At 45.9% G+C, this 14,825-nt stretch overlaps 2 protein-coding genes across 2 annotated transcripts; both read right to left on the minus strand.

Annotated features, from left to right (window-relative positions):
- Positions 1-347: 347 nt before the first annotated feature.
- Positions 348-2,025, minus strand: LAJ45_03786 (uncharacterized protein; the record flags this gene model as incomplete). The annotated part of the gene is made up of 3 exons (XM_046113370.1): positions 348-526; positions 587-1,119; positions 1,175-2,025. The coding sequence occupies 3 exons, from the start codon at positions 2,023-2,025 to the stop codon at positions 348-350; spliced, it is 1,563 nt and encodes a 520-aa protein (XP_045973663.1).
- A 3,132-nt stretch (positions 2,026-5,157) lies between these two features.
- LAJ45_03787 (uncharacterized protein) lies at positions 5,158-7,938 on the minus strand (the record flags this gene model as incomplete). The annotated part of the gene is made up of 2 exons (XM_046113371.1): positions 5,158-5,300; positions 5,367-7,938. The coding sequence occupies 2 exons, from the start codon at positions 7,936-7,938 to the stop codon at positions 5,158-5,160; spliced, it is 2,715 nt and encodes a 904-aa protein (XP_045973664.1).
- Between the last annotated feature and the right edge of the window lie 6,887 nt (positions 7,939-14,825).

Consider the following 14,825-nt stretch of genomic DNA (forward strand, 5'->3'; position numbering starts at 1 on the left):
TGGGATGTGGCATTCTGGCCCATTCTTGAAGGTCTGTATTCCTTAATCGGCAGTGAATGGCTCCCACGGTGGGTGGATATGGGGGGCTTTTGATAGCTGGGATAAGGCCATTTCGGAAGAGACAGACGCCCATGAGTATGCGAGGGCGGTGCACTCAGGGGTTGGGTCTCTTTCGCCTCGAAGAAAAAGAGAAGATAGGAATTTCTTCATACTGTACAGCACAAACAATCACTCGATAAGTGGAATTCCGAAGAATATTTGATCATGAAGACTGGCATTACACTCATTATTTTCATATACAATATTAACGTAAAACATTAGATTAGGAAACATGGATGCAAAGACATTTAACCCCACATTCTCTTCCGGAGTCTTCCATGTGTCGCGCCGACCTTGTTCAGCTCGAACTCCATCGCGTCTCTCTTGGCCAACGTGGTGCCATCTGACTCCATGCAGTTGAAAAGCACACAATCACCCAGGTTGTGCGCCGCCATTCTACCCTCAAAGAATGCACCGTGGAGATATCCTAATAGATTTAATCAGCATACCATTCATGTCAAAGGGGAAAAGTAAACCCAAAACTCACCAAAGTACTTCCTGCTTGTGTGCTCTCCTGCAAAGAACAACCTCCTCTCTGTCTCCGCGTCTCCACCAACCGGGGCCCTCATATCATCCTGCTGCTTCACAGTAACACCCGCACCCCAGTTGGTGAATGTGCCTCTAAACAGGGGGTCGAGAGTCCACCTTGGGAAGGTAAAGTCAATTGGGTCTGGAACATTCTCGGCACCGTACATATCCCGCAGAACAGCCACAAAATCGGCCTGGACCTCTTCGTCAGTCTGCAGTTCCGCATGGTAGGCAGCGTCGGAGGTGAGGGTTGCAAAGATCGATTTGGATCCTTCGTAGAAACCGGGGGCATCAAGCGACTGCCAGACAGCGTAGTAACCACGCTCATCAGCATCGGCATACAACGCAAACTCGGTGTCGTTCCAGAATTTGGTAGGGAACTTGGCGAAGATCTTCATGTAGGTTGCGAGATGGAAATTGGCGATGGCATCTTGTTTCCAGTCAGGCAGCGCAGGCTCGAATGCTACGTCGTCGTGCTGGAGAACTCCCAATCTGATGTGTGTTAATTTGGGATCATTCTAGGGGATTCTTTATAGAGTTAACTTACGAGAAGGTGCAAAGCGCATACTCCGCGTTAACCGTTAATCCACTGGCTGTCTTCACCGTAACTCCGTCGCTTCTGTACTCGATGGTCTCCACAACCTCATTGAACAATACCTTATCCTGAAAATTAGGAATCTCATCACCATATTTGATGATCACCTGCTTATAGCCGCCCTGGTCAATCACCAAGTGATTGTCAGAGTTACCAAACTCGATAAAAGTCTCATTATAAACCTCGATGGTACCGATAAAGCTGCTCTCCACTGGTGGCTCCGCTTGTTCCCAGTCGTGACTGAAGTACTCGGCGGCTCTCTCCTCAGGCGTCAATGGGTTCCATCCTGCAACCCTCAATCCTGCCTTCATGGACAGATCAGGGAGGCCCAACGCTTTACGTCTCCCAGCATCTGCGGAGGCTTTGATGAAGACATCTTCCTCATACCTCGTTAGCGCCTGGGCGAGGCTGCCGGTTTCATCCTGCCATCCATCCTCGGTGAAATAGTCAATGTTACTCCAGTTTGAGTATCGGTTGTTGATGCCATACTTCTGGGCGAGTGTCCAGATGGGATTTGTGCCCAGTCCTTCAACCCAGTTTGCGCCGAGCTCGATGTTGAGGTCACCAATCTTGCCCTGTTGAACACGGCCACCGAGTTCGTGACGGGCCTCAAGGACAAGAAAGTCGGTGATGTTTCGATCAATGGCTAGAGAGTGAGCCGCAGATACACCGGTCATTCCACCTCCTAGAATTAGGACGGTGGTGTTGAGGACGCGCTCATCGCGGGGACGGAGGGCGAGAGTTGTGAGAGGGAGGAGTGATAGAGGGAGAAGGGAGAGGGGGAGGATAGAGCGGAAATGCATGATGGGAGATGAGGTGGGTGAGTCCGAGGCGTTGAGACTGACGCTGGGGAATGAAGTTCCCAGATGAGGAGGACTATGGAGTATTAAATAGAGACTCAGAAGAACTACCAGTAGAGAAATTGAACCATTTATGGATTGGATTGATGAATGAATTGTTGCATCGCTCACCCCCGGGTGCGCGAGATATCGTGCAAAGAGATGCCATTGGTGCCACATCAGCGATGACAGAACTCCACTTCCTCAAAGGGTACTCTCCCGCCGCTCATTGTGCCGCTAGAGGAAATCTGCGGTATCCGCAGTGCCGTCGGGTATCATGAGATTTGGGCCTTACGACAAGGAATACAAGCTAGGTATGATACAATAGACACTCTAAACTCCTTGTAATTCAATCGTTGAATGACATAATGTTCTTAATCACCGGAATAGGAACATGAATCTTTTTTTTCGATAGACATCGGGTTTACAATAGTCAAGACACAGCTTGTGGTCTCAGCACAGCGCTAGACCTGACAACAACGAATACCCAAGAAGGATAAGTTTTGTTGTGCCTTAGAGACGCCTTGGTTTCTATGGGATTTTCAGTGTTTAGCAAGGATTGACGACATAAGGCAATGGTTAGCTACTCGTATTTCACTGACGTTTTTGAACTGGGCCATTATTGCATACACCCAAAATCATGAGCTTGGTGTATTTTTGTATGGCATGCAATATCAGTCGCGTCCACAAACGTCAGTGAAATACGAGTAGAAGCTCATGCATGGTATAAACTACCGAGTAGTTGCTGCAGGAATAACTGGGGTAGGGTACCTACCTTCGTACCTAAGCCTAGAGCCTTTCCAAAGAAGAGAGATTTAGAGATACTTTACCAATGGGGGATAAGGTGCCTGGTATAACAATAACCGGCGCATGGTGATTTCATGACGACCTAAAGAATACCTCACTGAGCGGCTATTATGATCGTTTTAAGAGAGCATACTTGCACTTACATGCTTGCCATTACTTGGTACATATGTACTCTAGTACTAAATCTCGATGCTGGGTACGTGATTACTGAAGATGCTTCCGGTACTAAATCAGCTGAAATGGAGTCACGTTGACAGTGACGTCCCGTATCAATTATTAGTAGCTGAATCCGAGACACTCACGATGCAGAGTTGCGCGATTTCATGCCTGCATTGCGGGGGCCGGGCCGGGTCCGACCACAAGAAGCTTAACATGATGAGTCTCCGTGTGCTCTCTACGCACGTAGGAGCACCTACCTCCACTCAAAGATTTAAAGGTTCAAATGGAATTATATCTTATTTCTCAAACCCAAAATAACGGGCGTCATTTGACGAGGAGAGAGGCGTGATTGAGGCTGCTGGTTGGAATACATAGAGAGTAGAGTATGTTGGGGGGTAGTCTCGTACCCAGCCCGTTTGGAAGTAGACGGGTTGGGGACGAGGTACCTGATACACTCTAGAGTAGTAGTACCAGCAGGGGTGAGGGAGGCTTCGGCAATCTGGGAGCCGAATGCATCTGTTCACATAAAGTTAAGCTCACCCGACCCAACTGGCTGGGCAGTCATGCATGTTATGCATGTGGGTGCTCGACGCTAACCCGTGGTTACACAGATGGGTCATGCAGCCGGCTAACTTATCATACTCTAGGTAGAGCAGAGTGTTTAGCCCAGCTGCTGATCACCAAAATAATACCTAAAGCCGGTCTCAGCCCCTGATGAAGATCGCCTGTAAACCTGGTAAGAGTACCAAGACTCAAGAGTAGATCTAGAGTACCGATATGAATTATCATTTACTTGGCTTAACAATATCGATCTGAAGGAATTTGTAGTGTAGAGTAGGGGAAAATTTGCGTAGAGTACCTAGAGTACAAGGTCGGTACTCTATTTAGAGTAAATGCACTCTACCGTCTGTTACGATAATGTACAGTTTTCATCCTCGTTTTCCTCCACTGGTAAGACACCAGTTAATTCACGTACTGTACCTACGTAGCTTCACACATATGTTCTCTAGCTCGTGAGTTGGTACAGCTGCTGCTAATTACCCACCAGTTAGAATGCATATTTATCGAGACGTCGGGGCCAACAAAAAGCGGAACAGTTGTTACCTGGATCACCCCGGACGATACCCAACCATGCACCGATCCATAGATTCAAGTGTCTGTTTCCCGATCGTCCTGAAAGTCAGCTTTCTTCTTTCGGTTTGCACTGGAACAAGTTAGCACCAACCGAGAGATGCAAACACGTACGGTATAGTGATTGGTCTTGGCAAAAAAAGCAGACCCCCGCGTTACTAATTCTTGGCGCAGACCACCAACATCCAATCATTAACAGCTCGTACTAGACCACCTAGGGATTGATTCGTTGTCTACCCCACTCAAAACAAAACCTCTCTTGCAGGTACTCTAGAGTGCCTACTTTCGAGTAAGAGATATATCTGTCATGAACAGATATATTACATCCCCATCATCCCCTAGTACCAGCTGTAACATTGACCTCTTGTGTGGCCAACACTGAGAAGAACCTTCGCGGCCCGGCCGGCAGTCCATCTTGAAGAATGCGGATGGATTTTATCCATGGATTCATCTAACAAACCGGGAATAGGTAGGCTACTATCAAGGTTCCATGGCCACATACCAGAGAACTGGTCTAGTAGTCAAAGGTGTTCCGTAACCGTTTGGCTTGATAGAGAGGATTGAAGATAGGCTGGCTAGTATCCTGACTGATGAAATTTGACTTTGATATCGAGCGAGGAGATGGTGGATACATATACCGAGACGAAATGACAGCGAGCTCTGGAAGCGGAGAGAGGTAGGTTGTCAAGTACAGTCAGATAAAGTATTAACAGCTGGCCACAAGGGATTTGGCGGGTCCAAAGAGTGATACGCTTGATTACTGGAACTAGAGATTTGTCATGTTTCTTTAGTTATTCGGCTTCGCCTTATTTCCAGGAAGAAACCATATCCGACAGGTACTTCAATTCCTTGAATATTTGAACTTTTTGATTTATTAAGCCGGTCGGAGTAATCATTTATAGAAAGGCTTGATGGTTACATTTATCTGACAATATAAACAAAATTTATGATCGGCGGCATGGGATAACTTACAAAAGAAATCAAAACTGCGAGTAGCTTCTAACCAAATGTCATTTTCCTCTCCCATCGAACACCTACAAAACCTGCGATTATAACTACCGGCAATACACTACCCAACTCGCCCAAGCCCGCCCATTCAGGTGAGATCCTAACAGCTACAAAACCTCCTCCAGCTGCAATCACTGCAAAGAAATTCCACAAAACTCCATAAGCAAAAGAAACCCAGATACATGTTCTCACTCGCCTACTGAGGTCCAAAAAGCTGATGACACTGGTTAAGGATGTCGACAAGATGGCTACATCCGCAGCCGATATCGCAACTGAGGTCGAGTCAGACATAGACAGCCCAACGTCTGCTTGTTTTAGTGCTATAGCATCGTTGGTCCCATCGCCAAGGAAAAGAACAATTGGGCGCTTTAGTACTGGTTCGTTTCTGTTGTCCTCCCGTGTTGGTTGTAGTTGAATTTGAAGCTTCTTGATTTCCGAGGATTTTTGTTCTGGAGAGCAGCCGGATCTGCAGTTTCCCTCTGGTATACCAAGGACCTTCGAGATCTTTGAGACAGCGTGTGTATGGTCCCCAGAAAAGATATAGGTTTCTATACATCTTCTATGAAGCTCTGCGATTACTTCTTGTGCCTCAGGACGAATAGTATCTTCAAGCCCAAAGACAGCCCTGAGCTCCCCGTCGATGGAAAGCGCAAATACTGTCAATCCTTGCTGAACTACTTCCTTTATAATGTGATGTGCATCGCCACTATGAGAACACCAAGAAGGCTGCCCGCCTCTCACGAGTTGTCCTTCGATTGTGGCTTCGAGTCCTTTCCCCACAACTGTCTCAACAGTAACATCCGAGTGTCCCAGCGCCTTCGAAACACTTGTCGCTAATGCTTCGGAAACTGGATGCTTTTCTCCTTCGCACAGGGTCTTTACCAAGTTCCGAATTTGATCTCCGACTTCAGCACTCCATCCAACTCCAGTGTACTCCTTCTCAAAAACAACTTTCAACTTTCCTGTTGTTAAGGTCCCCGTCTTGTCGAATACAACCTTGTTCGCCTTCAGCCCTCTTTCCACTGCGATGACATTTACAAACAGAAATCCGCACTTTCTCATTGCGACCCTACTGGCAAAAATCATGACCATGGGTACAGCAAGACCGATGGCACATGGGCATGATACAGCCAGTGTTGCTACAGCAAAAGAAACCGCTTCCACCGCGCTATCAGACCACTCCTCGTTTCTGCCTAGCCTATTCACAAGAAGCCAGATAATAAACACCACCAGAGAAATAAAAAGAACAGTCGGTGTCATGATGGCTGCAAATCTATCAGCCATCTCTTGCACTTTTGGCTTTTCCCCCCCAGCTGATCGAACCATCCGTTTGATGACAGAAACCGTATTCTCGTGCATCAATCTTGTAACTCGATACTTCAGTCTGCCGTTTACGACGTTGCTTCCGGCCATTACCAACCGGCCGACCTGAACCTCTGCAGGAGCTGCTTCTCCTGTCAAGAGACTTTCGTCTACTTCCGCCTCCCCCTCCACCACAACGCCATCAGTGGCAATAACACCGCCCTTTATAACAACCAAGACATCCGCGTATTGGAGGAGTTTCTCGTTAATCTCTCGAATGTTGTCGCCGTCCACCAAAAATACTCTCTTTGATCTCTCCCTTTGATGCTCGTCGCCAAGGGCCAAGACCCTATTCAACGCCCACATTCTCACCATCCCGGTGATCCACCTCCCTGCAAGAATCAATGCAACCAACAAACAACATGTCTCGAAGAATGGCTCCTTTCCAGTGGTTCCGAATGTTCCGCTGATGGTATCAATCATGAAAATCGATACCGAAAACCCCCAGGCGGCGAATGTAGCAACCAGGACGAGAACGTCCATATCGATTCTACTACCACCCGCTCCACCGTATATCATGGTTCGAAATGCACTGATATATATCCGGTACGCTACTCCCATAACAATAGTTGCTAGAGGCAGTTGAATGGTATATTTAAGGGCCATTTCGATGTTTGGTAACGGTACCCAGGCCAGGATAAGGACGGGCACTGTCAACATTGCAGATACAAGTGTTATAATTCCCAAACGCTTTAGGTGGCTTCTTTCTGCTTCGGATGCAGCCATATCTTCGTTTGGGCTGTCGACTATTTTGGCATCAAATTTAACGTTGTTGTTGTTGATGCAGCGCAACAAATCCCTAACCCCAATGATAGCTGGATCGTATCCAACTTCTAGTATAATCCGTCCGTTCTCGTGGTCGAGAATTCTCATTCTGCGGACCTCATCCATCTTCTCGATTCTTTCCGGGCATTCTTCATCGCATATTGTCATTCGGACCTTGGCCAGACCTGCATCCTCAATACATCCACTTCCTATGACTGCCACACGAAACCCTGTCTTCTTCCTCAATATTTCTACGATCTCATTCTCTCCTCTGAATTCGGGCCAGAAAGTCACCTCAGCCCTGTTGTTGAGAAAACTGACCTTGACACTAGCAGAAAGCACACAATTCATGGATTGTAGAACGTGAACAACTTTATCTGCGCATCCGGTACATGTCATTCCCGCTATAGTCAAAGAGAGAAACCACGGTATGAGGATACCAGACTTCCCAATGTTTACTATGTAATCCTCATCATCATCCTCGCCAACTCCTTCATCAATGTTTGATGATGCAGAGCAGCAGTCGGATCTCAAGACTTTGTGCCGACTGTTACAGCATTGGTCAAGTGACGTTGATGAGGTTCTTGAGAGATTATGGTGAGTCTTAGTGGACTGTAATCTTAATGAAGTGCAAGGGCATTTCATTGTTGTCGTCCCCGAGATATTTGTTATCGTGAGACTATCCCATTCTGAACGATAGAGACATAAAGCACAAGTTGGAAGTTTCGCGTGGTTATGATGTAGATTGTGGTGATTAGGACGGTTGTGGTGGGGCCGATGGTCATTATGCCTGTGATTGTACTGATCGTTGACCGAAACGGTGCTTTTTGTAGTTTCTTTTTCGGAGCAGTAACCTATTTCGAGGCTCGCATGAGAGTTCTTGTGGATATAAGCTGCATATTTCTCGAAACAGCTCTCTTTGAGACGATATTTTTTTTTTTTTTTAGCTAACTAGAGAGTAGAAAGGTGTAAATAAGAAGGACAGTGAGGGGAGTTAGTAATTACCATCACAAGAGCATATTCCCTTCTCTTCGGAACAGCATTCATTACCAAGCTCACTTATCTCTTTCTCCAGCGAGGCCACCATTAACTGATTCGAAATATGGTGATTAACTTGGCCGAGATTTTTGTTCGAGAGTACCGTTTTGTCACAGCTTGGGCGCTGGGGATGAGGGTCGGGAAGTAATTGCAATGATGAATTATACCGTTCATGAGATGGTGTTGGTGAACGTTGGCTGAGATTTTGTTTATTTTGTTCGCAGGCAGAGCCGGATTTGGGATCAGCCATTGAAAACAACTATTTCTTTGTGAACCACCGGAAAAGGTTCTAAGGCTGTGAGTTGTCAACCACGTTGTTACTAGGGAAAATAGTGGTCTGATAACACTTACAAATTCTGGTGGAGAGATTATCGAGAACAAGCTAGAATATTGAATTGGTGCTAATCAATGAAGTTACACAATGAAGCCTTAGTTGTCGAAAATAGATGTAGGAAGGGGGAGAATCGAAGTTAATATGCTGGTTTAGCCCACCGTACCAGCAATATTCAATTATGCGCTGTATATGCAGACTTCTTCCTGAGTAAAAGGAGACCTACGAGTGTGAGCGCTTTACATCAAATCATCTTGACCACTTACTGTAACCTGTAACTATCCGCGATAGCAGCATTCTGCAAGATCTTTTGCCGCCGCCAGTCAGGATCTTTCTTCCTAGATTGTTTAACATCAGTCAGTTACATTTTCAATGACTTTAAGAAGTTCGCGTGCGAGTTGATATCTGTCTCACTGGCGTCGTATTTTACCCTCGTACGATTGTTGATCCAGGCACCTGCCCTTGTCTTGAAACTATTACTATGGGCCAGCATGTACTGACTTGACTGGTCTTGGAATGGGACTGAGGCGAACTGCGGTAGATAGGAGCGGTGAGCTCAATTCTAGCCCTCCCCGTATTACGGACCTTAGGAGTTGACTACCCTCGCACCAGCCTCTCCTCCTCCCACTCTCTCTCTCCTTATTCCAGCCTTTCTCCCAGCCTTTTCGAGGGATAAACGTCTTTCCGGTGGGGTGTAGCTAGCTGCATGCAACCGGATTCTCTCTTATTTTACTGAACGCAAGGGGTGGTGGCCGCATTCCGCAGAGAGGGATCGATCTAAGACAACAAGATGAATCAGATGTAAGCGTGCAAACATGGGTTCTGCGTACAAACCTGCGGAACAGGGCCCGCGTAAAATATGAAATCTGCTGGGGGAGAATAAACAGGCGGCTAGGTACATGTACCTACCGAGCACATTGAATGGCCTTTTGAGTTCTGGTGTCACTCCGCATCAGTCACGTACGTATATTGCCAGAGCAGAGCTTCGAGAAAGGAATAATGGTATTCGAATGTATCTAGCTCAACTTGGTACACCTGCCGTTCTAGATCGAACAGCTGTACTTAATCAATTTTATCTGTTTGTGCCTCGGGTCTTTGCACGTACCTATGCGAGAACTTCATGTATTATCACGAGCCGGGGAAGCAATTTATGTTACCGGTGTACTATAGCCCTACCCTAGATTATGTATCTACCCTCATCCAACATTGCTTCTGGATTTCTCTTTTACAGCGCTTCCGTCTGATCTTCGTGATAACTATAAACGAGCGTCCTATCGGTATCCAAAGAAAGGTAGAACTTAATGCATATAGCCGGAATGATGCTAACAGAAATACTCTGGATAATGTTGCAATAAGGATTAATTCAAGTCTTCGGATGAATAGTCCGTTCGAATATGTCGATCGATTGACCGCCAAGGACTAATTAAAGAAAAAGAGGATAGAATGGCATGTAAGTATCGCACTCACTAAAAAGACACTTAACAGGATTTACTTCTAAAATCTTATATGTAGTTCGATCTAGATCTAGATCTGCGTGGCAGCATCAGTAGCCGGACAAACAACTAGAGAAAGTAGGTATATCATTGAAAACTTATTCTTGTTAAAACTCTTAACAAACACCAATATATTGACACAACATAGCACCTCAATGTGTTGGCATTTTAGACGAAATTAATGATTTGCGTCGTGAGTATACTAGTTAGCTTTGGACGTCCTAAATTATCAGTAGTATGGCAACAATCACAGATCTCGATAACTTAGGCTACAAACTGCTCTATTACCAATACCCGCTTACTTACTTGTGCAAATTTAAATGAGCAATACCTCCAAGCCAGCAAACATTATAAAGATGCTAGAGAAGTGTACTAAGTAAACCAAGATACCGTACCCATGTAGGCTAGGTATGGTGTCAAATTCTATTACCTTTTTACGATCTGATTTTCTTATAGATCACTAGAAGAAATGTGTGTGAGAACACGTCAATCTTGCTTACATTGGAGGATATTTGTCACGTGAATACTTTAATATTGATTCAACTTTATCGCGCTCGTGACATGATAAATGCTCGATTAGGAGTCAGCGAGAGCACATGTAGCGGTGACCGGCGAACTTGCATGGCCCATGCTCGCCTGCACTGGGGTGTTGTAAAATGCGGAGTGTACCGCTTGATCTGATGGAGCAAATTTCTTATTGCATGAAATAGTTGTAGTTTGTTTGCACTAAGTGATAAACGTATATATACTCGCACTTAACTTATATGAAGTGAGTCCTGGGAAATCTTGTGAACAAAAAGTTCCGCGTGAGTTACACTGTGTCTACAAATGCCCTCCGGATGCTCGAAATGTTGATATCGGCCTCTAGTAGGAGTGGAAATGCATCAATTTTGACGTTTCCCATACAAAAAATTGCCAGATACACATTATTTGATGCAATAACCGACCTACTCTGTGTTAAAGGCATTCCTGTCCCATTACCGACACCTTTACTGGTGCTTTTACAGTGGTTTCCGGTGTTTCCGGTTTCCGCCGGAAAATCAATGAAGCCATGCTTTTGGATCTCGAGATAGTTGAGCCCTCAAACAAAATAATTCGGTGGGGCTGTCAAATGATATCTGGCATCAGTGGGCCTGTAACAGTTGGGGAATACAATTTAATTCTGTTGGGTCTATTGTTTGGCATATAGATGTAGGAAGCTCTGGCTTGATGTTCCTGGTATGGTAGTAGGATACTCTGTCATGATTCGTTTCATTGGCGATGGCCTTGGCCAATCATGCGAAGCATCAGGCCAAAACTTATCCCCCCATGTGTATACACTCAAAATTATGTGTGACGGAAGCGTGACAGGTAAAACAAAGTCGTCTATAAAGTCGTCCAATTTCCCTTAAAACGACTTTCCCTCCACCAAAATATTGACATTTCCCAGCGAGACTTGGGACCCCAGAAACGACTTTCCCGACGACTTTACTTAATATTCGAGGTACACATTTCCACTCCCCCTAGAGGGCCTCCCCCCGGGGAGGGGGGGTTTGTTTTGATTCCATCTTACGCAGCTTCAATCCACATTAATTGATTCTCTCGGCCTTTTATCAGCTTGTACCTACCTCATAGTAAGACGTTTCTGATATATGCAATTAATGAATTGAAAAAAAAAAAAACGTTTCTGATATATAGGGTTAGGGTCCCTCCACACTAACAATGTGTCGAGTGATATTTTATGATGATGAATGGGTAGTACAGGGGCCGCCTAAGATGATAAGCGAGTAATCTAACGAGTCTACCCACGTATGGTTCCCCCAGTCCTAAAGGTAACATGAGAAAAACGCCAAGTCTCGAATAACTTTTCAACCACGATTGATATTAAAAGTCTGGAAAGAGAAAAGCTGGATACCGTGATGAAGAGTTTTTCTTTCCAGATTTTTAATATCAATCGTGGTTGTTACCTTTAAGACTGGGGGCACCATATATTCGGCTTTTCCGAAAGTAATAATATTCTAAACTCGCAATAGAGTGTTTTTGGTCATACCCAGTTTCAGATTTTGAGCTCAAATTTCTAGTTGGCCCACCTTTGCTGCGCTGTACGGCAAAAGTGTTACCTCACTCATTAAGTTATTATATGTTACACGCTAACGTACGCTGACCATGAACAACTTTACAACTTTGCTTCGATGCTGATATGTAAGTGCTGCTTGTAGTTAGCCTTTCAAGACAATCGATGGGTATATGTATATTCAAAGTTCATTGTGGTACATTACGAGCCGAGCACAAAGGTTTTACAGGAAGACGTTAGATACATGTAGTAAGCGACTGTTAGACATCCCTTCGATTGTATATAATGACGAGAGTTAAACTTATCTGCCTAGAAGCCTTTTTCTCTAGTGAACCTAACCCGCGCGTTTGCCCGGATTGACGTCCATGTATATGAACATAGGAAGTGCAGAGGGCAGGATCCTATCACAACCTATCACGCATGCTAAAAACTACAACTAGCTAGGATACACGAGATTCTTTTGACAATCGGGGTGGGTGCTTACAGAGCTACGTCCCGTACTCTAACTCATAGATCACACTTTCCACCCGCTAGTACATCGGTAGTAGTGGTTAACTGTTCTATCTTAGTTTTTGTACGCAGCATTGGTTGTAAAGGCTGGTAATGTTGATTGTAGTTTTCAAAAAGGTGTCACAAAGTCGATCGAGTGATAGTTGGTGAACTTCAGGTGATTCGAGATTAGCCGCAGAGGCAACCGCTGTTGGTAGTTATGGTGGGTACAAGCCGTTTCTGCACTCATACTCAAGTCCCTCATGAGATGTGGTTACTTCGGCCTTCTTAGAATCGATATTGAACACGGAAGATAAGAAAGAACGTATCTCCCACGCCAAGTTTATAACGCCAAGCCTACCTCCACCAGCCCTAAGCGCACCTAAACCACAGCCAAGCCCCGACGGCCAAAATTCAAGAACCCAATTCTTTATAAACTCCCTCGCCCCCACTCTTCTTCCAAAATCATAAGGATCTCTCTGCTCCCCCTTGGGGTAGAGACGGTTGCCCTGGTCCGCCAGTTGGCTTCCGGCCCTCCCTGGAAAAGGGAGGGTACTACATCGGTCCCCTTGGCCCTCAGTTTGAGGGGGGGATCGATGCCTGCCCCCTCCCCGATAAGGAGGGGTTTGTTGGTGGGTTTTTGTGGGGGGTGTTTTTTGGCCCTCTCCTCCCTTGATGGGAAGAGAGGGGAAGAGTTTTCGACGGCCCCCTCTTCCCTTGATGGGAGGAGGGGGTAGACAGATTTTATAGCCCTCTCTTCCCTTGATGGGAGAGAGGGGAAATGGTATTTTCCGGTCCCTCTTTTCCCATCAAGGGAAAAGAGGGTGGAATTGTTTTATTGCCCTCCCCTCCTCTCTTGATGGGAGTGGGGAGGTGGTTTTTATAGCCCTCTCCTCCCTAGATGGGAAGAGGGGGAATCGTTTGTTGTCGGCCCCCCTCTTCCCCCGCCGGGAAGCGGGGAATAGTCTTTATAACCTCCTCTTTTCTCTTGACGGGAAGAGAGGAGGTTGTTTTTTAATTATTACTTTTTTATTTTTTATTTTAGCCCTCTCTCCTTCAAAAAAAGGAGAGGGGGCTTTTTTGCGTCAAGCCGTCTTCCCGCCCTCTCCTCTTCCTACGAAGAGGAGAGGGTTTTTTGCGTTAAGTCTCTTTGTGCTCTGCCCTCTCCTCTTCATACGAAGAGGAGGGGGCTTTTTTGCGTTAGGTCGTCCCGCTCCGTCCTTTCCCTGTTAGGTCTTGGGTGCTACCGGCCGAGGGCCTGATAGGAGCAGATGGATCGGGTCGGCTTTGATGCTGTGATCATGGATTATCACTCGGCCCAACATTGGAGGGCTCGAAAGGGTTTGACCCGCTATATACGTGGTTTAGAGGGTATAGACTACCGCCGGTGCTGTCGACGATCTACGAAGAAGATTTTCTGCAATCATTGGCTCGCATTTTCGGCGGGCGCCCATTTTGCGCTGACTATGTCTGCGTCTGTACATTGGGGTGAGTACATATAGCTAGCATATAACCTCGAGGTTGAGTTTGGTGTAAAGGAAAAGTATCATCCGCTAATTTACGTGCCTCCGACTTGACTGGGTGTTATCCAGCGTGGCACATTACGCACAAATGTGGCCCGAGTGACAGTCTGTGACCCAACTAAAGTGGACTTTCCCGGGTGCACGCGGTCAGTACATGATAGACCAAGAACATTGAGAAATAAGCGCCAATACTGTGTTCTCAGAAATAGACCTCAGGGGCTTCTCTACAGGGTATAGCCAGTCGTTGGTAAAAGGTAAATACAGGTACATATGTACGCGTAATTGGGAGCTAGCGCCGGCCCAACCGCCTTGCAAGATGAGAATACAATAATGTAATGGCATAGCGCGCTACTAATATGGTCTCACTTACTATAGATCATCGTTTAGATACGTACAATTGCTTCTTGTGCCGCGTGAAAAAAGAACCTAAAAGTAGAAAGACGGGTCGAGTGATACCTCATGATCCAACACAGGACATTAGCTTGATCTCTTTGCATGGCCTGGTGCGTGGCCCACTCAACCACATTGGCTCAAAGATACAAGCTAGATCCCCTTCCGAATTGGAAGGGGGGTCTTCTTATCGATATTTTAACTCTGGTGGAATA

Source organism: Morchella importuna, assembly GCF_003444635.1.
Source record: "Morchella importuna strain M04M26 chromosome Unknown Morimp01GS008, whole genome shotgun sequence".
Taxonomy (NCBI): domain Eukaryota; kingdom Fungi; phylum Ascomycota; class Pezizomycetes; order Pezizales; family Morchellaceae; genus Morchella; species Morchella importuna.